Below are 26,982 nucleotides of genomic sequence, written 5' to 3'. Positions count from 1 at the left end.
CTTTTCCACCTCACTCTATCATGAACATCTTCTACTCTAACGTTAGCCAACTTCATGTCCTCTGTTAAGACATCCATATATCTCCTCTTTGGCCGTCCTCTTGCCCTCCTGCCAGGCAGCTCCATCTCCAACATCCTTCTACCAATATATCCACTATCCCTCCTCTGAACATGTCCAAACCATCTCAGTCTGGCTTCTCTGACTTTGTCGCTAACACAGGCAACATGAGCCGTCCCTCTGATGTACTCGTTCCTTATCCTGTCTAACCTGGTCACTCCTAAGGAGAACCTCAACATCTTCATCTCCGCTACCTCCATCTCAGCCTCTTGTCTCTGTCTCACTGCTACCGTCTCTAACCCATAGAGCAGAGCTGGTCTCACCACTGTCTTGTACACCTTTCCTTTGAGTCTTGCTGACACTCTTCTGTCACACAACACTCCTGACACTTTCCTCCAACCGCTCCAACCTGCCTGCACTCGCCTCTTCACCTCTTTTCCACACTCCCCATCACACTGAACTGTTGACCCCAAGTACTTAAACTCCTGCACCTTCTTCACCTCAGCTCCCTGTAACCTAACGCTTCTACCTTGATCCCTCTCGTTCAGACACATGTATTCTGTCTTACTACGACTGACCTTCATGCCTCTTCTTTCCAGAGCAAACCTCCACCTCTCTAGCTGTTCCTCCACCTGCTCTCTACTCTCACTGCAAATTACAATGTCATCCGCAAACATCATTGTCCAGGGAGATTCCTGTCTTACCTCGTCTGTCAGCCTGTCCATCAGCATAGCAAACAAAAAGGGACTCAAAGCTGATCCTTGGTGTAGTCCCACCTCCACCTTGAACTCCTCTGTCTGACCTACAGCACATCTCACCACCGTCATACTTCTCTCATACATGTCCTGAACTACTCTGACATACTTCTCTGCCACTCCAGACAACCTCATACAGTACCACAGCTCCTCCCTCGGCACCCTGTCATACGCCTTCTCTAAATCTATGAACACACAATGCAGCTCCTTCTGACCATCTCTGTACTTTTCCATCAACATTCTCAAAGCAAAAATGGCATCAGTGGTGCTCTTACGGGGCATGAAACCATACTGCTGCTCACAGATCTCCACCTTCTTCCTAAGCCTGGCTTCCACTACTCTTTCCCACAGCTTCATTGTGTGGCTCATCAACTTTATTCCTCTATAGTTGCTGCAGTTCTGCGTGTCACCCTTGTTCTTAAAGATCGGAACCAGGACGCTTCTCCTCCATTCCTCAGGCATCTTCTCACTCTCTAAAATCCTATTGAACAACCTTGTTAGAAATTCCACTGCTGTCTCTCCTAAGCACTTCCATACCTCCACAGGTAGGTCATCAGGACCAACGGCCTTTCCGCTCTTCATCCTTTTCAGAGCCTTCCTAACCTCATCCTTTCCAATCTCGGCTACTTCCTGCTCCACAACAACCACATCTTCCTCCCTTCTTTCCCTGTCATTTTCCTCGTTCATCAGCTCCTCAAAATACTCCTTCCATCTTTTCTGTACACTCTCTTGGGTTGTTAGCACCTTTCCATCTCTGTCCTTAATCACCCTTATCTGTTGCACGTCCTTCCCATCTCTGTCTCTCTGTCTGGCTAGCCTGTACAAGTCCTTCTCTCCTTCCTTTGTGTCTAACCTGTCATATAGTTCATCGTAAGCTTTCTGTTTGGCCTTTGCCACCTCTCTCTTCACTCTACGCTGCGCTTCCTTGTACTCCTGTCTACCTTCCTCAGTCCTTTCTACATCCCACTTCCTTTTAGCCAACCTCTTCCTCTGGACGCATTCCCGTACTTCCTCATTCCACCACCAAGTCTCTTTACCGTCTTTCCTCTTTCCAGATGACACACCTAGCACCTTCCTACCTGTTTCCCTGATAATCTCTGCTGTAGTTTCCCAGTCCTCTGGAAGCTCATCCTGACCACCCAGGACCTGCCTCAACTTCTGCCTAAATTCCTCACAAGTTTCTTCATTCTGTAGCTTCCACCACTTGGTCTTCTTTTCTGTTTTCCCTCTCTTCTTCTTCCTGACCTCCAGAGTCATCTTACACACCACCATGCGGTGCTGTCTGGCTACACTCTCTCCTACCACCACTTTGCAGTCATTAACCTCTCTCAAATGACCTCGTCTACATAGGATGTAGTCCACCTGAGTACTCCTACCTCCACTTCTGTATGTCACTCTATGTTCCTCTCTCTTCTGGAAGTAAGTGTTGACTACAGCCATTTCCATCCTCTTTGCAAAGTCCACCACCATCTGTCCCTCCAGATTCCTTTCCTTCACACCAAACCTCCCCATCACCTCCTCATCACCTCTGTTGCCCTCACCAACATGCCCATTAAAGTCTGCTCCAATAACAACTCTCTCTCCTCTGGGAAAACTCTCTATGACCTCATCCAACTCACTCCAGAATCTCTCCTTCACTTCTAACTCACAGCCAACCTGTGGCGCATACCCACTGACTACATTCACCATCACCCCTTCAATTTCTAACTTTAGGCTCATCATCCTGTCTGAGACTCTTTTCACCTCTAGAACACTGTTTACAAACTCCCCCTTCAGAATCACTCCTACCCCGTTTCTCTTCCTATCAACACCATGATAGAACAGTTTGTATCCTCCTCCAATACTACGTGCCTTGCTGCCCTTCCACCTTGTCTCCTGCACACACAGTACATCTACCTTCCTTCTCTCCATCATGTCTGCCAGCTCTCAGCCTTTCCCTGTCATTGTGCCAACGTTAAGAGTCCCTATTCTCAAACCTATGTTCCTGCCTTTTCCCTTCTCTCTCTGGCCACGGACCCTTCTGCCTCCCCTCTTTCTTCGACCAACAGTAGTCAAATTTCCACCGACACCCTGTAGGTTAACAGCATCGGTGGCGGTCGTTGTTAACCCGGGCCTCGACCGATCCGGTATGTCTAAAGTGTTGTGGATGATTCGGATGGTTATTTTGGCAATTTTTACGCCGGATGCCCTTCCTGACGCAACCCTCTCTATTTATCCGGGCTTGGGACCGGCACAGAAGTAACTGGCTTGCAACCCCTGTGGCTAGATTATTTAAGATATGGCAAGTGACGCATTTTATTACAGAATTGCGAGAAAATAAAAGCTTGGAAAATTGGAAATTCTAATGATGCCTGCTTCGGGATAAATAAAAAAATGCTTTTGTTTTTTCTGGCAAAACTATAATGCATCTGATATGCTGCTCCAAGCAGTGAAAAGGCTGATGATCGGTTAATTTTTTGAGAAGAAAAAGAATTGTACTTGTAACTTAAGCTTTACAAGATGAAGGTGCTAATGGACACGCGCATTTTACAATTCACACATGAACAAAGCATTTTCACTAATGGACAATTTTTTCTATAGTTATGAAACAGTTTTACAGTCACACATATCTTATTACTCGTACAAAACCTTTTTACAGATGGAAAATTTTTTCGACAAGAAACTTTTTTTTCTTTTCTTTACAGAGGGACCTTTTTTTTATATATATACAAAACCTTTTTACAAAAAAAGGCAGAAAAAAAATCTATTTTGCTGCATTCACACAGGCCTCTGTAACGCATGGTCAAGCAAAAAATGAAAAGTCTATGACAACGCATGTGTTTCGGGATTATGCGATTAAAACTCTCACATTCAAATGTTGTTACGCTTGAGAGCATACAAATCGCGCAGCCATTGAACCTACATCAAAAGTTAAACCAATTGAACTTTGACCAATCAAGGACTGAATTGGTAATGGCGTATAGATTTGGTTTATCTGGTGAACGCACACACGGCGACGATCCTGCCGACAGCTGTGTTTGTTTTTCAAATAACAATAAACCAAGGCCGCTCTCCTAACATGATGATAACCCATATCCACTATTGCAAGGATGCTATAAACCGAGATGATTCCGTTTGTGCCCAACTCAACATTTCACGCAAAGCGTCTCTAAACTGGTGGCAGACGTGCTTGTAGTGGATAGCAATCAAGAACCCGCGTTCAGCATGAACGTAGCATTACAAGTACAAGACCTTTTTAAGATGGACAGTTTTTTTTCTATGGATATGAAACCTTTTTTACATATGCACAAATTTCTTATTACAGGTAAAACAAAACTTATTTAACTTCACAGAAATTGATCATTTTTAGGTGTGTTAGCTTTAAAAAAATGAAATCTATAGACATTTTTCAAAGCGTGCAAACCATTTCTGGTGTATCTAGGTTATAAACATACCAATAAAATGTGCACAAGGATTTTGGGGTCAAATACAGACAGCTGGCACAAAATCGATTTAAGCTTTTTGCATAAACAAAAAAAGAAAAAGGTCAATAGTATTCACCAGTAAAAGCCCAAAGGTAGGACAGAAACAAGCTACATCTGTAGATGCATTACAGCTCATTTATCAGGACAAAACTTAGACCGGGGCGCCGAGTCAGTCAGGTCAGGGTGACAGATGCTCCCTGGCTTACATTTACTGGAAACCCATAGCCCTGATCCACACCTAATAACAGGCAATTCACCAAAAGGCACAGAGTGGACAGCATGCTCTCTCACCTTCTAAAAAGCTATAAAGCCAACGTTTGATCCCCACAGCTTATTGTCTAACCCCAACATAAACTTTGTTGTTACCCGGAAGCTGGGTTAAATTTCCCAGCATCAGGGTCCAGAAAACTTCAATGCATAACCTTTTTAACACATTTCCATTACAAATAACCTCAAGAGCAAATTTCAAATGTGTCTTTTTGCTGGAAGGAAAAAGCCTTCGAGCTTCCATGTTCATTTCAGTCGGCAACGTTGATCTTTGGTATCAAGCTCCTGGGCAAACAGTGTTGGAATGAAAGCATGAAGAAGATAAAAGAGTGCAAAGCTGGGGAAAAGTACAAAAAAGTTATTTCATCCATTATTGTTTGAATAAGCTGTAAAGAGATTAATTTTGCACATATTCATGATCCTGGGGAATTCCCATTATTGCTCCAATTCTGCCTTCTAATCCATGCATTGTGTGTAAATTATAATTAATGTGAAGAATATGCTTAATGGCAGAAATTACATCAACAGATCCACTTTACATGAGACAAATCGAGTGCTTAACTTTAAACTCAAAACTTTAAAAAATGGGATTACTGAAACAAAATCAGACAATTATAAATCTACAAAAATAGCTTCGTCTGGTCTTTGCTCTCTGCTTGAAATGATTTAGCTTTCTTGTCAAAGTATATTTCTTGTCCTAGTCCATGCAAATTTGATGAGCAAGCTACAAATCTTTCTTATGAGCTCTTAGCATTAAGTTTTCTACAAGATCTGCTAGACACATCTATTTTTTCTGTGAGGAAAATCCTTCAAAATTTGTAATAAAAACTGGAGTTATACGATATTTTTCCCACCAATCTACTAGTGTAAGTCACAGTAATCAGCAAAACAAGAAATACACCTCCCCCTTTCCTTCCCCTCAATTTCCACCCAATCGAAGCCCCAGTCTCCTGAGAGGTGTATCGGTGGGGGTTTAAGAAGAGGAGATGAGCTCCTCTGGGATGATTCAGTTCTAGAGACTCTAATGCCCCGGAGCTGAGGGAGGTTATTAGCTTATCAGAGGGGAAGTCAGTGTAGAGACAGAAACTGACAGAGTGCTTCACTGGACATTTAAAAAAAATAATAAAATAAAAAAAGTCCCTCAGTTCTTCTGGGGATCTCAAGTATCCAGAGTACTTGCAAAATCGTAGCACCAGAAACACTGGAATCCCAAATGATATACAGGACGCTGCCCATGCATGGAATGATAATGGTGGATGCAGCCTGTGTGCACAAGCATCGACACAACTTCAGTATCTATACACCATAAATATCTTCAATTAAGACTGTGGATTGTTACAGATCAATGATTCACAGATGAAACCATCAAGCCTACCATTTAATCTACATTTGTCTGAATGGTTTCTATTTGTATGTCTTTTTATTGGATGCATAAAAATTACAATATATATTTAACCACCATTATTTATACCTTTTTTAAAAACAGAAAATCAGAAGTAACAAAACATTACAGATAAATACGACGGAGTATTAGGGCCACTACAAAAAAAAAAAAAAAAGGTAAAATTACCAGATTTTATCTCGTAAATTTAGGAGATAAAACTCATAAATTTATGAGAAAAAAACTCGTAAATTTACAAGATTTTAAGTCGTAAATTTATTAGAAAATTTTTTACAATTAAAGTGGAAGTGAGAATGCAGAGCGGCAGGTGAACACCGCGCAGCAGCAGATCAGACCGACTAAACTCAGTTGAACAGGTGAGCTGAATGTTTATTGATAACGTTCCAAATGTTTGGAAGCTCATTTGTTTGATTTACAAGTTATTAAAGTTTTATTGTTAACCTTTGAATTTTTTCTCGCAAATTTACAAGATTTTAAGTCGTAAATTTATGAGATAAAAACTCGTAAATTTACGACTGTTTATCTCCTAAATTTACGAGATAAAATCTCGTAAATTTAAATTTTTTTTTGTTGTTTTTTTTTTGGCGGCCCTAAAACTCCGTCGTAGATAAAAACAAAAATATTTTGAAAAAAATAAAAATAAAAATCCCATTTCCCACTGTAGTACGACAGAGTTTTAGGGCCAGTTTACAATTATTTTTTAAATCCCGTCTTTTAAGTCGTAAATTTAGGAGAAGAAAGTCATAACTGCTAAACTAAGAGATCTTAAGTCATAAATCTACGACTTAAAATCTTGTGTAAACAAAACACATTTGTATCATTTTACAACAAATACAGAAAATGTTCTCCACATTTTTTCCCATTCTCAAAGTTTAGCTGACCACAGTTACAATGGATAAAAGGAATGATAGTAAATAAAGACACAAGCGGACTTTTTCTCATCCATGGAGGAAATTAATCACAAGATTCTTAAAAATCCTATAAGATTTTTTATTCTATTCTTTTTTATTCTATTCAATTATTATTAAAAAATATTGGAAGTAAATCCAATCTTTTTTTCACAACTCATTTTAGTGGACTGAACTTTAGTCTCCTTTTTTTTCTTACTTTGGAAAAAGAGAAGCTTCACAAACACTTCTAAAGAATACAAATCAGCAATCTTTAGCATCGAAAATATTCATCCTCAAATTTTGGTAATTTTTGGTAGCTTGTTTGCCAAAGCTGCATTTCCATTTTTTACCAGCACTTTTCACATTTAAAAATCAGTTCACATATTTGAAGGTCATTCACAGCCTTACAAGAAAATTATGTTGTTTTATAGTTCAATCAGACAAAAAACAGCCCAAGGACAAGCTAAAGCAAAAGAAATGCAAATCCAGAGTCAAGATACATATAATACAAATTTGCTGAATAACTCAGTTATTTGCTCAGTATGGGGGAAAAAGGTAGGCTTTGTACCCAACTGTCAGTTAAGAAATGAATGAAGGAAATGTTCCTACCTCATCGTGAGCGTAGCGATAGTCTGCCTTCTTTGATTTCAGATCCCAAAGGACCACGATACCAGACTCGAATCCAATTATAAGCTGGAGAGAAAGAGCAACAGGCCCCAAGTGAGACAGGCAGGTCAGATGACAGACAGAGGATACAGCAAAAATCCCCATGATGGGCAGACACCAGAGGGATGTTCTTGAGAAAGTCAGGAGTAGTAAAAAACCAAGAAGATTTATGGAAATATAATGGACATTATAATTGACAATAATAAAAAAAAAATTATTATACTGGACAGAATGAAAATGATTCATAATTTGGCCGCACATATTTCTGTATTTTAAGTTTGATTTAAAACAACATTATAGCTATTTAGTTGCAGTTCTTCACTTTGACTCAAAAATCAAAATCCAAACATAGTTTACTTAAAGGGTAAATAGAATGTAAAGAATTGGTAGCCTGTAGGGATGGACAATAAATTTTTTTTATCGATAAATTCAAAATTTGCATTTTAAGATTTATTCTTGTCAAAATCTAGATTTTTTTGTCTCCAGCACCCTGCTCTCTTGGCTTCTATTGTTCAGAGTAATGCACAGACATTAAAATGGCCCCCAGGTTCAGTACAAATGAAAAAAGACCCTTGGGGTGGTATTCCTGTTTGCAGGTTTTATTCTCACCAGGATTTGTTGGTTTGGAGGGTCTGCTTTTTTTAATATAAGAGTATAATCAACTGTTGCAGAGATAAAGCAGTCTACCTCTGATTAGAGTATTGCAAGCTTGGTTTCCCGCCTTGCATCTTAAGCATCAATTCCACTGAGCGGTATGGTATGTTACCGTCCAGTCTGGTATTTTTTTAAGCATCGCCATCAAAAATTTAACCTCTTAAGCTGGACCAACCATACCATTTTGGGCCCCTGTTGGTAGTAGGTCCATAGAAAAATGGAACGGAAGGGTTAGCATGGAGCTACTGTCATGACACGATAAAAACCAGTTGCGGAAGATCATTAGAACAAAAGAAAGCGCCAAACCAGAGCCAGTGTATTACTCTTTGCAACCAGCAATCTTCTCTTAACATAAATGACTTGTATCTACAAAGTACCAAAAGCCAATTGGAAGAAAAAAATGAGCTGCTGGATGACCTCCATTTTTATTGTTGATTGCTTTGCACAAGCTACTCAATTGGTCTACACCCCACATGTGCCGTGGCGGTCCAACTTTGAGTGGAAAGACCCGCCAGAATTACCTGAACCATTCTAAACAATACCATATTGTACCGCTCAGTGGAAACGAGGCGAAAATGTCTTCGGCCAAGACACTGAACCCTACATTGTTCCTGGTGGTTTTAGGTTGGCGCCAGTGTTTGGCAGCAGACTCCACTATCAGTGTGTGTCCATTGGTGAAGGAGACTGACTGTAACACGCTTTAGATAATAAGGCAAGGTAGAAAAGCACTATATAAGTACACGCCATGTACCATTTAACTGCAAGCAGCGCAAAAATGGCGTTGTAAAAAATATGTAAAATGTCTCAGAGTAAATGGAGTTTAAGAAAGAAGAATATTTGTTTTACATTCAGAGGATTTGCACAATCCTACATTTTTTGTTGTTGTTGTTGTTTTCCCCCCATTTTAGTCTGGCAATATCACCCCCAAATGAGAGTTTTTTCCAGGCAGTTTGCTCCAATTTTGCTTTGCTTCTGAGAGCACTACATGAGAAACCAAACCAAACTAGACAAAGATGTGAATTTATGATGCAACAATGCCATGCTCGCAACTTCATTCACCTCATTATTGAGCACCAACTAGTCTCTGACGTTTCCATGGTGCTTAGAAGGATCTTTTATATCCACATAAATAACGAATAAAATGCTGCACTCATTAAAATCTCTCCAACCACAAATCAATCATGCATACTGCCCAGGTTGTTTGGTTCATGTAAGACTCTGCCAAGATGCTGAGTTTGTTGACGAGGCCTTTGAAGATGTTTAATGATGTCCTCTGACAATTGGCAGGATGCAAAATGATGTTAATGCATAAATGGGAATAACATTTAATTAAAAAAAAACAAACCTAATGACTAAAACATTACATGAAGTTAGACCAGAGATTTCATTTTATTTATTTTTTCAGAAAGTGCAGCTGTAAAAGAAATTGACTAAATATTTGCTGGAGATGGTCACTGTTTGGTGTGGAAACCAACATCGTTATCGACGCGTTGGGTTAAATCAACCATACATCATTTAATTTCTTGTGTCCTGGCAATTTACATTTCTAAGAATACACATTGTTAACAGGTGAAAGAATTGAGAATGAAATCACAAAATGAAAAAAAATAACAACCTGTCTCAACCTTTTTTTCCCAGCATCATTGACAAACAAAGGCATTGCCAGTAATTGGAAATAAAGAGAACAACCATTTCAAGATTCCTCAAATATTATTGCAGTTTACACCATAAATGTGCAAAAAAAGTGCTTTACCTTTCCCTCATCCATAGGGTTATCACTTATGTGGACTACTGGTCCAGGATGAGCTTTTGAAGACCTAAGGAAGACAGACACAAAAGGTGATTTACTTTCATCCCCATATTTGAGCCAATTTTGTATAATCGATTAAAAACCAAAACCACCAAAAGGATTGTTAATTGCCTAAACAGAATACACTTAAGTAATTGTTTCCTTTAGGCTTTTTTTCTTCAGAAGTCATTACAGCAAAACATCCGCCCCCATTCAGTATTTTTCCCTGCATCTTTCTCAACAACACCAACAACCCCCTCATGTCGTCCTTCACTGCATCCATTAACCTCCTCTTTGGTCTTCATCTAGACCTCCTTCCTGGCAGTTCTAACCTCAGTTTCCTTTCATGCATATAATCACTGTCCTTTTTCTGAATGTGTCTGAACCATCTCAATATGGCTTCCAAGGCCTAATCACCAACGCATCTAACTTGAGCTGTCCTTCTGATGTATTCATTCCTGATTCTATTTATCCTGTCACTCCCTGAGATAGCATCAGGATCTTCAGATCTGCTACTACCGTATTCTGTCTCTAAGTAACTGCCTATACAGGGTGACATCACGGTAATATCAAGGACCGCCAAGGTCATATTGGCTAGGAACATTACAATTGTTGATTGGAACAAAAGCTATGGTTAATATTAAATAACACAGTACATATTATGAATTAATGAACAGAAGAAGAAGAAAAAACAGACCAGGGTTTTGTTGGATACCTGCTGGATAGAATTGTGGTAAGAGAAATCATGGAACGCAGCAACTGATTGCAAAATGTAAGCACTTAAGCACGCAATTCTAAAGCTTCACCTGCGCTATGTGGGACACTGGATCAGCCAATTTTGTTAACATATTTAAAATTTCAATTTTTTGGAAAGTTAGCTGACCATATACTTAGACAAGGATTCATTGAAACCATTGCATTGACATTATACTGACTGCTGAAGATACCCTTATTCCCTCAAATAAAGAAAATGATTTTGTTAAAGTTAGAGTTTGGATTTAGCTCCAGCCGACCTACCGGCTTTTTGGAGACACGCCAGAGATGTCTGCCTAGCGTCACTTCAAGCTTAACATACTGCACTACAAGCACACACATTTTACACGGACAAGGGACGGAGTGAATGGCGAAGATAAGTGCATCACTCCAATGTGGGTGTATCTATCCACCATCCCCAGCTCCCCCACAACCAGGAGGACGACACATCTACACATCAAGAGAAGAAGGTCACAAACTCTAAAAGGATACATTCTAGTCTTTGTACAAAGGTGTACTCCAAGTGCAATAAAGAATGAGGTGTTGGTGTGTTGATGTGACAAATTCCCTTTTTTGAGTGGTAAGCTCTTGTGAGAGCTCAAGAGGGGGAATTGAAGAGACCCTTTTTCCTCATCTTTATACATATAGGTTAGGCCACATACATTTAATGCATTTTACTTGATTTAATTCTGATCAAGCAAGTGTTTTGTTATGACCATCTCTTTCTCAAGGACAGACTTAACCCATACAGTCTAGATCGCACACTGATTGGACACCACATCTAGAAGGAAGCAAACAACACAACCAGTTAGAATAAGATCCACACCTCCATGACTGTATAAAGCAATAAAGTAATTGGGATATTCCTCCGTTCTTGACACAGGACTGGGCGGGGAACCAGCATTTTCTGGGGTTTGTTCATTCAGGCCTTGGGGCTTGAGAACCCAGAGGTCTGAACAACTTTGATCCAATATTTTGTAATAAACAGATTCATTTTCCAATTAAATTGGTCTTCCTCAACCAACCAACTCAGGGAAGTCAGCGTAGGTGTACCTGAACGCTGCACACCAAGTGTTTGCAGAGAAGGGGTGGCCGTCATGGTATCTTCCGTAAAGCCTTTATCACCATATTTATTTTGTGCTGTAAGAACAATGATTCACCTTCAGACTCTGCGTCATCTGTGTTCTTTTCCTCTCCAACATAAAGGAGCAATAGTAAAAACATGTTAGCTCTCCTCAGCCAATTATGAGCAAAAAGAAAACAACTGTAATTAAAATGTTAGGATGCAGCTGTGGCTCAGGCTCTTGTACGCTTTCAGAACCTTGGCTGTGCTGCCTGACTGTGTAAATAACAGGTTCTGAAACACATCGCCATACTGTGCATCGGGTAAAATTACAGATTTTAGCAGCTCAGTAAACATTGATTTCAGCAGTAAATGTGTCACGGAGTCCAGTTGAACTAACCATTTCCATTTAATGACTATGGCTTTATCTTTTGAGTGTGTTACTTCTTGAAATAGTTTTAGACAATTAGTATTTCGTTATAATTTCAAGACATTTTTAACTGGTAGGCAAAAGAGGCAATAAAAAGTCAACAGAAGTCGAAAAAGTGTGACATTTTCCCACCAGGGGAAGTCTACGACCACAATTAAGGTTTTGTTGACCTGGGAAAGAGGCTGCCATCTTGAATTCAAAAAACCACTTATAGTGCCAGCTAAACCCAGTGAAATAGGCATTTAAATCCATCGCCTCTCAACTCCTATGGCATCTTTGGAAAAGGTGCTAGGAAAAAAAGATGTCGGGTTTAAAAGCTGTTGTGTGGCGAGCTTGCAAATGTGGCATTACTTTGGTGTTCGCACATTTTTTACTTGAATATTGTGAAAATTTTATGCATGAATCACTGGCTCAAGCTGAAGGAAAAAATATGACATACGATAAAAATATATTAGAAATATGGGCATTATTTACAACAAACCTCCATTGCCAGGGAAATCCAGAAGCTTACGTTTGCCGATTCTTTTAAAAATTACCAACCAATTACTAATTAAAACAAACAGAAAAGCCATCATTTTGAAAAAGTGTTTTTCTTTTTCTCCATGAATTTTTTCATGTGCAGCTCTGATCAGGGTGCACGAGGCAAAGAGGGAGAGTGAAGGACCTGCTGCGGCCGCTCAGCCTGGGTTTACTAAAGGCAAGTAAGGGACAACCAGCTCGGAGACGCCCCTTTACCTCTCCCCCACACTGTTGCTCACATCGGTTAACCCACGGTACCCACCTTTTCCCCCTCTTCTTTCTGTAACTTCATTGTTCCACTCCTTATTTACACCCAAACTGTCTGCAGAACAAACCTCCATCTTTAATGCATGCAAAAAAATGTGGCAACCGACTATGTGCTCAGGGTTGCTCATGCTAATTAGCCACGTGGAGCACAGCCTGGTGAAATCGGTTACACTTCAACATAACTCATATGAGTGAGAAATGCAAATGCATCTGAATCATTTCTATTTTTATTCCAGGGAAGTCATGTTTAGGGGAAGCAAATGAACCTGTGGAGCAGAGTAGACGAGGCTGCCAGTCCCTGCACACTTCGAAAAAAGGCAGTTCAAACACATTAGCTGACTGAAGGTTGTGATGAATGACTGTCATTTACAGATGACTCTCTGTACAGGTATGCATGTCATAGGAGACAGAAGAAAACTCTAGACTGTACCCTCTTATCAGCCCGTCCGTGTTTTATCCTCCAGACAGCCTTTTGTTACATCTCGTTTTTCTGATGAAAATGGTAATGGGTGCTAAAAAAAAAAAAAAGATCTTTACAATAAAACCAGGGGGAAAAAAAGATAAACATGTACGAAACGTGTGCATGCTTTGTTTTATTTTGTCTATTGTGAAAATAAAAGTGAACAATGCCCCTGCATTATTAAGGCTGTGCTTTGGACAGAAATGAAGACCCCGCAGATGAGTGTCTTTTTCATGGATCCGGATTGTTCCGTGTTAGTGGGCAGGCAGGCAGTCAGTCACTTGCCTCTATATTTAGCTTGCTGGTGCCGGAGCCACATTTACCTAAAGTGTGCTGTAGTGTGCGGCGAGCTGTTTCTATATCTAATCTCGCTTTACAGTATGTCTGTGGGCTGAAAAGAAAAGTGTCCCATACTGCTGCAAGAAAAATCCTTATACGCATTGACAATTAAAATCTAACCCCAACACTGTTCCAATAGCTGCTCAGCCAAATTAACTGCTGCTCCCTGCCTCTCCACTTCCTCACGTGGTTTATCGTTTCTGTCTCGTCACAGGCTTATATGTGCTGCCCTGTGTACCCCTCTTAAACCGTTTACAGTCCATAAATGTAAAACAAACATAAGTCGACTAATAAACCTTCAGGTTTGGAACTACATGTCACCATGGCAACAGAGGCAGGATGGGCAGAGGAGAACAGTACCCCCCCCCCCCCCCAAAAAAAAAAAACATTCTGCAGTAACTCACAGCCCATCCACCCAAGCACACCGACATGCACAGTCAGGACTTCCTGTGAAAAAACTATATGTGCTCAAGCATCTCGTTTTTTTCCTGTCATATTTATCTTCCAGTTGGTGCTGCATAGCGGTGCACTGGCAAACACAGTTGCCACAGAGCATCAAGATCTGGTTAAAATTTCCAAATTAGAAGCCCCCTTTTTTTTTTCTTTTTTTCCCTGCGTGGAGTGTGCATGTTCTCCAAGTGCATGACGCTTCTCATCCACACCCCCCAGTGATGCTGAATAGGATGACGTGGGCTTAGAGTTCATTCATTTTCCACGCATAAACATTCCTTTCACAGTCATGGGGGCCTGGGGTCTGTGGTCACAGGGTAAGAGGATTTCACTCACAAACACGTTTCAGTTTGTCTCATCACTCTATCCAAACATGCATGGACCCAAAGCTCATGGGAGGAAAAATAACAGCCTTATAAAGGAAATAGGCTCCAACTTCAATCCTCCTTAGTTTTTCTTTATCTTTGGTAATGAATTTTACTTTTTAGTCTAGAAACATAGTCAAATATGAGATTTTAAACAGTATTCTATCTGGAATTTCAACAGCGTTAGTAAATATGTGTTTACAACTCTTCTGGGATGCTCTGTGTCACAGGTAGTGGGACCACTGACTTAATTAAATACTTTAATTTGAAATATTCTTTTCAAGCAGCCTCACTTTAAGTTCAAAACTGAAACATTTATCTTTTTAAAGACCTACTCTAATGAAAAAAATTGTGTTTAGGGTGTTTTAGGCATTTTTTCTAAAGATCAATCTGTATATATTTTGAAATATAAAAGTAATCGTAGACCCACAAATCCAAAACCAGTTAACAGAGACTGGACCTCTTTTGCTACAAAGCCATCACATATGGGAACTTACATGACCTTAAAGACAGTTTTGAAAATTAGGAATTGTGATAGCTATAATTATGCATAACTGCTACATGTGCTCCCTTTATCCCGGCGAATGTTCAAACTGGTTATGAAAAGGTGGTGCCTCCAGAGCAACAGAAATCTAATTAAGAATGTCCTACATCTGCAGCTTTTGGACCAGCTTTGACGACCGAATTTTACAGAATTTTCATGCACGCAATGATAAACAGCTAAAGACCTGCACACAAATACCATGCAGGAAACTGATGTACAAAAATAAATTACCAAATATTAACAATAGCTTCAGGGTCCTGAGTCGGAGAGCGGCTGAAATGAAAGTGAAAGTAACATGAGATGCCTCGAGCGTTCACATGAGTTATGTGTCACGGGAAGCCACTAACATTTGCCACCTCTTCTCTGCTCTTTTTGCGGTACATTTGTCCAGCTTTTTGCAAACAAAATGTGCACTTTAGTGAACACGCATTTACATGTGGCCTTATTCCTGTGCCGTCAGCACTAAAGTGCCACGCCGTCGACATGGGAGTTGTGTTTGTGTCTTGTAGCCCCGTACAGTTTGCAGCACACAGTCTTAGGAACATTGGTGTGAGTCATACAAATGACAAGGCTCTGGGCCGGGCTAGACCTGGAGCTACTGGCAAAGCAACTGCAGCTTGTCTCCAAATAGCAGGGCCCTAGGGATACTGACCACAGAACACCCCACATCCTATAGAGGATGCAGTGGAGGAGCCACAGAGGTGAACCAACCCCAAAATTCCTCTATTAATTAAGATATTGTAAAATACAAAAGTGATAAATAAGTTAAATACTGCTGTTCAAAACAGGATTTTGAGCAGAGTACTGACAACGAGCCAGATGATCTGTTTTGTGTTTGGTTCAGAGGATACGGCATCCATGCTTTCCAACAAAAACTTTTGATTTTAATTAATCTGACACCTTTTCAAGCCCCATTCATCTCATTAATGTGTTGCCAGGTAACCTAGTAAAACACAGGAAGATGTTTTACACTTCCAAAGATAACCATAGCTTCTAAAAGTGTGTGTACTATTTATTGGTTACGTTTTCAGACGTGAATGCAGTGGATGCAGTTTATTTTCCACAGAAACAGAGTTATGAAATGTTTCTGTGATTATGCCTTTTTACAGAGCAATACTAAATGTAAAAACCTGTGTATGATGATTGACACATGATGTCCTTGAAGATCCTTTAAACTTCTAGAAATCCCTATAGCTTCTAAAGGTTTGTACCATTTTCTTGTTGTTGTTTTTTTCATATTAAAAGGGGTTTTATTATAAAAACTAAAACCAGCAACAATTTTAAATGAATTTTCCTAAAAATAAAACAGGTAAACGATGCATCATCATTAATGACTGCAGTTTATAATCAGACATTTCCTTCCACGTTGTTGACTAGAGAGGTGGCAAAGAGAAAAAAGGCACGGAGGACAAGGGGGTCACCTTCTTCCTCTGTGATCTGCTTCAAAGCAAACTGCAGACACACACTCGAGCTGATATGGAAGCGGAGCGCCTCTGTAACAAATCAGAGAAATCTTCCTGGCACCGCTGCCATCTTTAAAGACGTTATATCACCAGAATGACTGCATGAGTGAGTGAAGCCTGTACCAAAAGATATATACATAGAAAAAACTAATTTCCTCAAACTAATCGTGCAGAGCCACAGTTTGAACAGAAACAAAGCCGTCAAGCTTTGCAGAAGCGAATACCAGATGATGTGTGTTGATAAGCCCGATTTATCTTTGGATGCAGCCAGGAAATGGAGACGGAGTGCACAGATGAGATATGCATGTATACAATATTAGTACATAATAGGATGATAGCAAGTTACACAGGTCAATATGCTTAAAAACGAATTTAGTAAAGTGAGAAACATGTATTTATTAGAAGATTTTATCATTTTAAAATAGTCAATTCACAACCATTTAAAATATGCAACTGTAAGCTTAACTTTCTTCATTATGTCCTCCTTCGTAAGAAGAAAATGCTACATAAACATGTTAAAAACACCCCAAATACCATTTTTATCAGATTAAGGCAGAAATAAAAAATCGAATAGAAATACATTTCAATTGTCAAGCATGTTTTGCGCTTGTTGTTCTTTTAAGAAAGTATCCTGATCTATATTTTGTCTGTATTGATTAGAAAATAAAATCTGTGAATTACTGTCATTCCTAATGGGTTTGGGGGAAAAAATGTATCTTAATGCACACAAAAAAATAAATGAATAAATGTAAGGGAAAAAAAGAACCTCAGCTAAAATGTGAAAAACCTTGAGTCAACAGACACCTTAGCATTTAGTCGTCACAAATATTCACTTTAAACATAGTCACCTTTTTATTTTATCCTTCAAATTCAAATTCCAAATCTCAGATTTTGTCTGGTTGGCACAATATTTTTTTGTTTTTTCCTTGCTTTGTTCCCAGATTCTGCTTTTAATTTTGTTAAAGCAAACAATCTTGAAGTCTTAAACCTTAGTGAAATATTAACTGAATTCTCATCTTTACTGGGCTTTTAATTTGATAAACATGTCTGAAAGTGAACACAAACAAGCAAAACAAAAAAAAGCTTCAGTGATCCTTTAGTTTAGATTTATGTAATTGCAGTTTAGTTTATTCTCCCTTAGAGCATTTTTAACTGAGACATGAGATTCTCAAATAGATCTTTTGCCTTTTTTTTAGTTCCAAGTCCAAATAATGTTATACTATCCTCAAAATTTATAGTAAAAACATATTTAAAAGCATTTGATCTACTTTACTTTTTTGTGTAGTGAAGCTGCTTCAATCAGGATTCACGTATATATTCATAATGTTTCAGTGGTTCAAAATACATCAAAACACAACAGTTTTTGTAAACAAAATTCAAATTAAAACTTTAACAATCTTCATAAAACACTTTTAAACACAGTTAATTGTCATCTGGGCTCGAGACGAGTCAATCATCACTGTAAGGACAGATCCCATTTTATTATAATGATGGGATTTTGTTCCTTTTTCCCATGAAACCCAGGCTGTTTACTTTATTTTGCTGTTAAGCCAAAACTACAAAACATAACTGCGTTAGGATTGGAATTTTTATTAGTTGTCAATGTTTTTGTTGCTTCAAGGATCAGATTTGTTGGTTTTTGTCACTTTGTCCCTTCAGGCTCTTTTATGGAAGACAATTAAAACTTAATCACCTCCTTCAGTAAATTTTAGTTTCAATCTTGGAACTTGTGAACAATGATCATTTGTTTATTTTTTACCTTGAGGGCATCCCTGTTAGACACAGTTAATGTCATACTGTTATTGCATTTCCTTATATTGTCTTCTTTTTGATTCAATAATGACAGGGTGCCCACATCCTGAGGCTACAAAGAGAAATCCTGTGGTGTGAATCTGACTCCCTTGTTATACGCTGCTTTTTGCTTAAACAAACGTGGCACTTAAAATTACTGCAGACTTTCTAAGTTTTATCTCTCCTGACTAAAAAAGGAAATCTGCTTTGTTCAGATGCAACTGCAAGCTGTGCTGTCGTGTTCTGTTTGGAGAGAACAGTTTTCTCCTGGCAACCCTTCCAAACAAACCTTTATTGTCCTTTTTTTCTTTTGACAGGCTGCCACAAACTTCAACGTTTAATGACTGCAGGACTATAAAACTTTCCCCATGTGCCCATTTGTCCAAATATCAAGAAGAATGTGAAGAAAAAGTAAAAACAAGTGGCTAATAGTCCAAGTTTTTGGACTTTCTATTACAGTCCAACAATCACATGGTGTACAGCAGCATCCTTGAATAATTTGAAAGGTGCTGCGTTCTTATGAAAGACCTAAACAAGGAAGATACTTCATCATGTTATTGCTTTGTTCTACCTGAAAGACCCACTCAGTTGAAAATTGTGTTTTTAACACATTCTTGTGTCCTTTTTCTGATGATGAAGGACAAATATTTTAAAATTCCACATTTCTTTATTCTATTTATTGTGAATCAGAAGCAGCAAAAAAAATCTTGTTTAAAAAAAAAGAGCTTATTTGTTATGCAGAAAATAAAATGAGCAACCTGCCTGCTCTGCTCCATTCTGATGCTCTTATAGACTTATAGATCCATGTATGTCTTTGTTTTCCTCATCTGAGCTGATATCTGGATCAAACCTTTATGGATGGATAGCCCTAATATTGCTCACAATTTTGGTTGTACCGGTAATGTTAGGTTGGGGGTGTGAGAGACTGTAAGCTAGCAGGAGAACGTGTCAACATAGAGCTCTCAGCAACGGGGAGGGGAAGGGGGGCGGGGTTAGTTCTCACCAATGGTCCCGTCCAGAACAACACAGGGGTTTTTTTTGTCTAAAAACAGCATAATCATATAGTGAAAACATTTTTAAACTCCAAAGATGATCAGAGTGAGTCTTGCTCGTCAATACAAAACTGTATTTGAACAAACAACAGGAACATCTGAAACATCTGTTAAGACCAAACAGGAGTTTTTTGGGCCAAAATCCTCGCACAGTTTAAAAAAATATTTCAGTTAGAACACCAACTTTCAGCCGGCGGTGGTGGGTTATGATTGGGGCTTGTTTTACAAACAGACTCTGGGAATCATGAAATTGTGCGTTTCTTTGTATTTATTTGTATTTATTCGTAGAAGCAAAATGAAAAAAAATACACTTTTATACGCAAGAACCAGCTAGTGGTGTACAGGTAACTGTCACTAACGGTAGATCTATCAGGACTTGGATGCTGCACTGCAAAAATGGAATCTCAAAGGAAAAAGACTTTTGCTTCAAGAAAAATTCCCCCTGTCCTTTTTACTAGCAAGATAATCTTAGTTAGAGAAAACAAGTCTTAAAATTTTAACTTAAAATAAGAATTCTTGGTAAGATCACTTTTCTTACCCCATTGGCAGATTTCTTTATTTTGCTTATTTAAAGAAAATATGCCAATAGGGTAATATTTTTTGACTTACTTCTAAGCGGCCTGTTTTTGCAAAAGCTTCAGTATAATTTTCAGAATTGCTCAATTTTTATGCTTAGTTTTAGTCATAAACCAACCAACCACCCAAACAAATGAAATACATAAATTATTAACACTGAAATTAAAACAGGCACACATTTCAGAACTTTTCCCTATAGCTTTGTACATAAAAAACATCAAAAGATTTTTGTCCTTTCTGTGACTGCAGCTGCAGGACCAATTCTGTCTTCCATCACCCATTATGCCCTTTTATGAGGGCATAAGCCCAGTCTTTTCCACTCCACCCTGTCATATTCCGTCCCTCCTCCCCTCCTGCCGTCTCCCCTCACACTCTCTTTTCCTCCCCGGAGCCCGGTGGATGAAATGAGACGTCTGTGTGTAGCGTACACTGATCTCAGCAGACACCTGTTCCGCCCGCTCCCTCCTCTCCTGTCCCCGCTCATGCATCCTAACTTACATGCTTACACGGTGAAGAGGGAAAAGTGTGAAGCTAAACGCTCCGGTGAGTCATTTAGGTCCGTGCAGCAGAGAGCCTAAATGGAGCACGCCAAGACCCATTCAAACAACGCCGACAGGTCACTCACTACCTGACATCTGATACTCTATAGCAGTAATTGACAAACTTATGGATGTCATCAGGACATTTAAAGACCCACTCCAATTACAAAGCAGCTTTTAACATGTTCTTGGGGCTTTTTTTTTCATGATGGATGACATATATAATCAAAGGTAAGCATTACAATTGCATTTTGGAGTATTTCTTTATTCAAATCATGGTGAATCAGGAACAGAATAAAAAATGCAATTTGAAAAAATACGCTGGGCAAGCCACAAGCTCGCTGCTCTGTTTCATTACACTGCAAAATCAGGCCCTCTAGAAATAAGTAAAAAAATTCATAAAATGTAAATATTTACATCAAGAAAACTGTTAAAGGAGAAAAAAATTGGTTTTACCAAGAATTTGTATTTTAAGAAATAAAAATCTAATCACCAAGACATGTTTTCTTAAACTTGGATAACTGAAAAAATTCTAGATAAGCTTGTTTTTTTTTTGCAAGTCAGAGAACAAGATATTTTTTCTTAAAAGGAGGATCTTTTTACTTTCTTAAGATTGAGTTTTTGTAGATTGATGCATCCACTAGTAAACAACTACATCATTGCACATCTTTTTTTTCCTCATGTAAAGCTATGTTTACACCGGGGTTCGAAAACGCGTGTTCAAGCAGCCAATTCCAATCAAAAGTCCATGAAAAACGTATGTTTTTAAGTTTAAGTTTAAGTTCATGTTCGGGTTCTTAATAAAAATGTGAGACCATTGAATGCACGTTGAAAGTTAAACCAATTGAACTTTGACCAATCAGGAATTTAGTAATGACGTGTGTTTGGCATCCTTTTCAAAATACTGAAGTGCCAAAAACTGACCATGAAGGAGAAATTGATAATCAATTATTAATTGATGACATCAACTCCTTCATATATCAGAATAGAGCTTTGACAGAAAAAGCCTGGAGCTAGACTGGCAAGATTTGCAGCGCTTTGACATTCCACAACAAGCCTCTTCCAACCGTTGTACATGTGCTAGTATCGGGTAGCAAAGGCCCAGTATGAATCCATATGTAAAAAGCAAGATTACTCGTTTGGCACATTCTTGAACATGCATCCATGCCTGGTGTGGATGTAGCATGAGCTGGCATCTGGCTGGGTGAAAAGGTCAGATATCGCTTACCATTTTTGTTACGCCACTAATTTTAGGTTGGGGGTGCAGGTTATGAGCAGTGTAAACAGAGAGCTCTCAGCAACAGGAGTAGAGGGGGGTTGCTTCCCGATAACAGTCCCGCCCACAACTCGGAAGCAAATTTATGATGAACTACTGCCGCTCTGCACCATTTTTAACTAAAAACGACAATTATAATTAGAAGTCCACTGGGAACGCTTTGAAATTAGCTCCAAAAATGATCGCAGTGGGTCTTTAAATGACAACATTTCTTCCATCTTTTTTTAAAAATCAGTCTGCAAACTTGCTGTTGTGGCTCAAAAATGCTGTGTATCTACATATCAAATAAGGTTTGGAATAAACTACGATGTAGCACAAAGTCTTTACTGCAGCATTAATTTTGCAGCAGCTGAAGGAATAGAAAAAGAAAAAACAGAAAAGCTAAGGCATGCACTACAGGACAAATGTGGAAGAGATCATCAGAGGGTAAAAAAGGAGGCCAGGACCACTCACAGTTCAATGGCTTTGTTCCACATGATGACGTAGCCTGAGAGCATGAAGGACTCCACGTTGACAATGTGGACGTTCCCTCGTTCTGTGCCGATGTACAGCCATTTACTCTGGAAGGGCAGGTGGCAGAAAGTTATTCTGTGAAGACAAAACGAGAAAAAGGGTGAGATCCGGAGCATAAGAAGAAAATGAAAAGTGTGGAGAGACAAAATCACACAGTGTCCTTTTTCAAAAAATGTGAGCAATTATGAAAGACTGAGGGTGTTATTTACCACTTTGCCAGGTTGGAAAAGTCAAGAGGGTTGTTGAGACAAAGAGGGTTTTGAATCATTTAATTAGACCAATTTTCCCTGAACCTACAGGATATATATGGAAAAAGAGCCACTCAGAATTCTCCATCACACCGCCTCATCTCCTCCTTTCATTTATCCAAAAGACTTTAGGGTTAAGAGGGGTTAGAAACCCTTTCCTCCTTAGCTGTGGAGATTCATTTTCTTTATTAAATCATTTTAGTCTTTCATCCATCCTTATGTAAAATTATAATAATAATATACCAAAAATCCACAATCTGAGTAACTCAGCTTGCTAATATTTCAAGGTCACTTAGACCCTGCAGTGATCCTTTTGATTTTGTAATTCAGTTTAAGCGAATGATCTTCAGAGCCTCAAAGCAAAGCCCTCACAGAGTTTGAATATGTGAGAAAGGTAATAAAGCTGAATCCATTCGTTTTCACAGTTTTCTGAAGAAGGATGAGGGGGAGGCATTTTATTCGGACACCTTAGCTGGTTTAACACTACAGGACAAATCATCTTGTAAGACCATGCCAGGAACGGGAAGAAAAACAGTTTTTTTCTAATTTACATATTACAATTTATTTCTCCAATACCTTTCTTTTTTAATTTCTAATTAATATGCGCAGATATACAACCCATTATTTGTACAATCATGGTCAAAAATGTCAGCACCATGTTTTAATTAACTAGTAACAGATGTGGGCAATGCAGTAATCACATTTGGAACCAGTGAAAGACTCACTCCGATGAAAATGGTGTTTTTAACGTGTTTTTGTGGCATTTTCCTCATGATGGAGGACACATACAAAGAATTTTTGGCTTAAAATTAAATAAGTATTTCTGTATTCAAATAGTTGTGAATCAAAAAATGCAGATTGAAAAGAGATTATTTGTGTCGTAAAATATAGGGTGGGCAGCAACAGGCTACCTCCTATGAGCTTTTAGCAGTGGGGGAAGGGAATGGGGGTGGGGTTACTCTATGCCAATAGTCCAACCCACAATCCATGTGTGAATTTTTAGTTTGTTTTTTGTTTTGTTTTTTTCCAATTTTATCTAAAAAAAAAAAAAAAAAAACGTTATCATCATAATTAAAGACCACTGGGAATGCTTTGAATATGATTCCAAAGATGATCAGACATGTCTGACTTAAAATGGTGGAAAAACATGGTCAATGTGAAGGCTACATGCCATTGATAGAGATCTTCATTTCCTTGCGGCATTTTTCATAAAATCAAAAGGTTTAAAGCTCATGATGCTGTAGCTAAACTCCCTAAACATAATTTGGAAGAACAAAATAATGACAAATTACAGCAAAAGATGTTTCATGGGAGCCAGTTTAGCTCGTGCTGGTTTGCGGCGCCTTCCGTCCGTGAAACCAGGGTTCGACTCCGGGCTGCTCCCTGTTCCCTTCTCTACCTCTGCCGGTTCCAAGCCCGGTTTGAGAAGGTTGTGTCAGGAAGGGCATCCGGCGTAAAACATTGCCAAATTTACCATGCGACTTGTTCGCTGTGGCAACCCCTGATGGGAGAAGCCGAAAGTGGAAGACAGCAAAAGATGTTTCAAAAGGCTTATAAAGAATTCTGATAAACTTCCAAACAAACTCCAGCTCATCTGCAGATGCAGGTCACAATCTCACCATCTGAATTTAAAGGGAGGAGACTCAAAAGGACATGCCTATTAAAAGAAAAGTTTGACTAAACCATAATCCTTCTGTGAGAACAAAATGTACAGTAGATAGATGGGACTAAATGTGAGCTTTTTTGGGGAAGCCCTTTGAACTGCCTAAGGAAAAAGCAAAGAACACACAGCCTACAGTGAAACACAGTGCTTCTTGGAACCGCTTGTCCTGACTGGGTGAAAAATATCATCAATTTTTGTGATTACCAAATAATTTTGAAGCACAAGAAGCCAGTGTTATAAAGCTGCATCAGAGGTCCTGGATTTTTTTAGCAGGAAAGTGACCAGCAACCTTCACAAAAGTTCCTCAAAAACAGTCACAATCAAAGAACTTGAGAATCTAGATCTAAATTCCATAGAACACCTGTGGAAAAATATTGAAACAGCAGTTGGGATTAAGCATCATTTAAGTCTGAATGACCTAATGTTTACAAAGACGATATGTCCGAAATTCCAGTAAAGGTGTATGAGACTCAGTCATTCATTATAAAAAAGCAAATTTTATTGTTTTTTTTCTTTGTCACTTAAAGACCCACTCCGACCATCTTTTGATCTATTTCAAAAGTGTTACTACTGCAAACCACAAGCTCATTGAAAGCTTAAGAGTTTTCGGTTTCCATAGTTGCTTCTACATCCTCTCTTCAGGCTTTTTCCAACAGCATTTTTGTGCCTGCTCCTGATTCACAACGATTAAACAAACATACTCAGAAATGCAGTTTAAATCTCAAATTTCTATATCTGTCCACCAGTAAATATGTCCAGTCCGTTTTTGAATTCTGTGTGAATTTCGTGTCAGGTTTGACTTTTCCTCTCCATTTTTGTGTGGTTTATAGAAAATAAACATGTGAAAACCAAACGATTTTGTATTGAAATAAGTATTCAGAGAGAAGTTTGCTTTTTCCAACAGATATGCAAGGGAGCCTACATTTTTAGCCAAGATTGTTAATAAAAAAATATGAAGATATATATACAAATGTATAATGTATATCTATAGATACGCAAGCAGATGAAGTGTCTTTCTCTGCAGCACAAGAGGGTCAGCCCAGAGGCAGCAGCAGGTAGCATATTTTGTTGAAATTTAGTATGTCGTCCATTTCTTACTGGTATTGTGCAAACACGTACCTGATTGTTTGTGCATGTGTGCGTGTTTGGGTGCATGTATGCATGTGTGCATGCATGCACGCCTCTCCCGGTAAAGACTTTACCTTCAAGTAGTCACGACACACAAAGGCAGCTGCCAGCCTGCCGGCTCAGGGCCAAACACATTGCCTCGGAAAAAACAGACGCCTGCCACATGGCAAAGGTCTGAACTGATTTAACTGTGGGATAGAAGTAGCGTTCTCTAAAAATAATAAGGCAGAAAGAATAATTTTTTGTCTGTCAGCTGACAAAAAAGGAACATTAATACTTCGATCTAATAATGCAGAAATTTTTTAAAGAATTGTTGGCTAATCAAGCCGTGAATAGCAAAGCGAACAGCCAAACAGACAGTTGTTTGGTTTTTTCTTTTAAGGGGTTTGGGTTCTGGGGACAGTCCCTTGTTGCCTCTACCACCTCCTAAGGCAGGGCTCTCCAGAGGGCCTGGATGTGGGTTGGTTGGAAGACATGTAGGACACCGCCCCTCGAGGCCTGGAATTTGGGGAGCCCTGTTCTAAGGGGAGATACCAGAACAAAGATAACATCTCTAGATGTGGAGAAGTAGCGGTGTCTTCCTAGACGATCCTGACAGATTGCTGAGCATCACACCCTTCCTTTGAAGAAGACCCAAGCCCCTCTGTGAGGAAGACTCATCTTAGCCACCTGTATTCCTGATAACAACCGTCTCACCATAATGGGCAGCTGATGGAATTAAGGTGAGATTGGTCAGCATGTTTTAATAATGCAGACTAGTACAAAGTCTGCATTATAACTGGCATTGCTCAACCTCCCTTCACCAATTAACAAGATTTTTCAAGCAACAGTTCTATTGTTTAAGTTAAAGTAACCAAAAAAAGTATGAAAAACTGAATTCTGGCCAATATAATCAGCTGTTTTACCATTTTTCCATGTCGTTTCTGTCTTACTTTTAAACTTCAGCATCATGAAGAGCCAGCAAAGCTCATTTCCTTTTAGAAGCATCATTTCATGTCATGCTGCATGACGCCGCCCTCACACTGTGCAGATTCACCCGCAGAGTGAATACGCAAAGCAAATAATCACATCTGGTCTGTCACAAAATAATAATAGTGGAAAGAGCAGAGGGTGGGAATTCTTTCAAATTTCTGTTGAAACGGTTTGGTAGAAACAAATCTACTTTTCTGTTTGGAACCAAGGGCAGCAATGGAGCTGGGGAATGTCCCTTAAGCTATGTACCCATTAGGCATGTGTGGCATGTTCAAGAATACGCTGAACGTAGGTTTTTAGCACATGGTGTTAACAAAGGTCTGTCCCTACCAGATACTAGCCCATGTATTCACAACTGGAGCCTTAGTGCAAAATTTCAAAGCAGTGCAAATCTCATGAATCCTGTTCCAGGTTTTTCATTCACAGCTCTATTCTGATATGCAAAAAATTCCAGCCAGGCACAAGCTGCAATTATTATTCCCTCCTCCATGATACATTTTTAAACAGTTGGTGCTTCAGTCTTTTGAAAAGGCCGCCATACATGTGCCAAATCCGAGTCTATGATTGGTAAAGTTCATCTGGTTTAACTTTCAGTGCGCGTTCAATGGCCGGGTGGTTTGTATGTAG

General features: G+C 39.1%; 1 protein-coding gene across 5 annotated transcripts in view; it reads right to left on the bottom strand.

The window, feature by feature from the left end:
- stxbp5a (syntaxin binding protein 5a (tomosyn)) overlaps positions 1–26,982 on the bottom strand; it is a 107,736-nt gene that overhangs the window by 35,550 nt on the left and 45,204 nt on the right. For all 5 annotated transcript variants that reach the window (XM_078942844.1, XM_078942845.1, XM_078942846.1 and 2 more), the window contains exons 5-7: positions 22,285–22,419; positions 9,909–9,972; positions 7,445–7,528 (exon numbers count right to left, since the gene is read on the bottom strand). In XM_078942844.1, coding sequence (XP_078798970.1) covers positions 7,445–7,528; positions 9,909–9,972; positions 22,285–22,419 — 283 coding nt within the window. The remainder of the gene's footprint in view (positions 1–7,444; positions 7,529–9,908; positions 9,973–22,284; positions 22,420–26,982) is intronic.

Source organism: Oryzias latipes, chromosome 24 (genome assembly GCF_053564925.1).
Source record: "Oryzias latipes strain Hd-rR chromosome 24, Olatipes_Hd-rR_3.1".
Taxonomy (NCBI): Eukaryota; Metazoa; Chordata; class Actinopteri; order Beloniformes; family Adrianichthyidae; genus Oryzias; species Oryzias latipes.
This window is presented reverse-complemented; position numbering and strand designations above follow the sequence as displayed.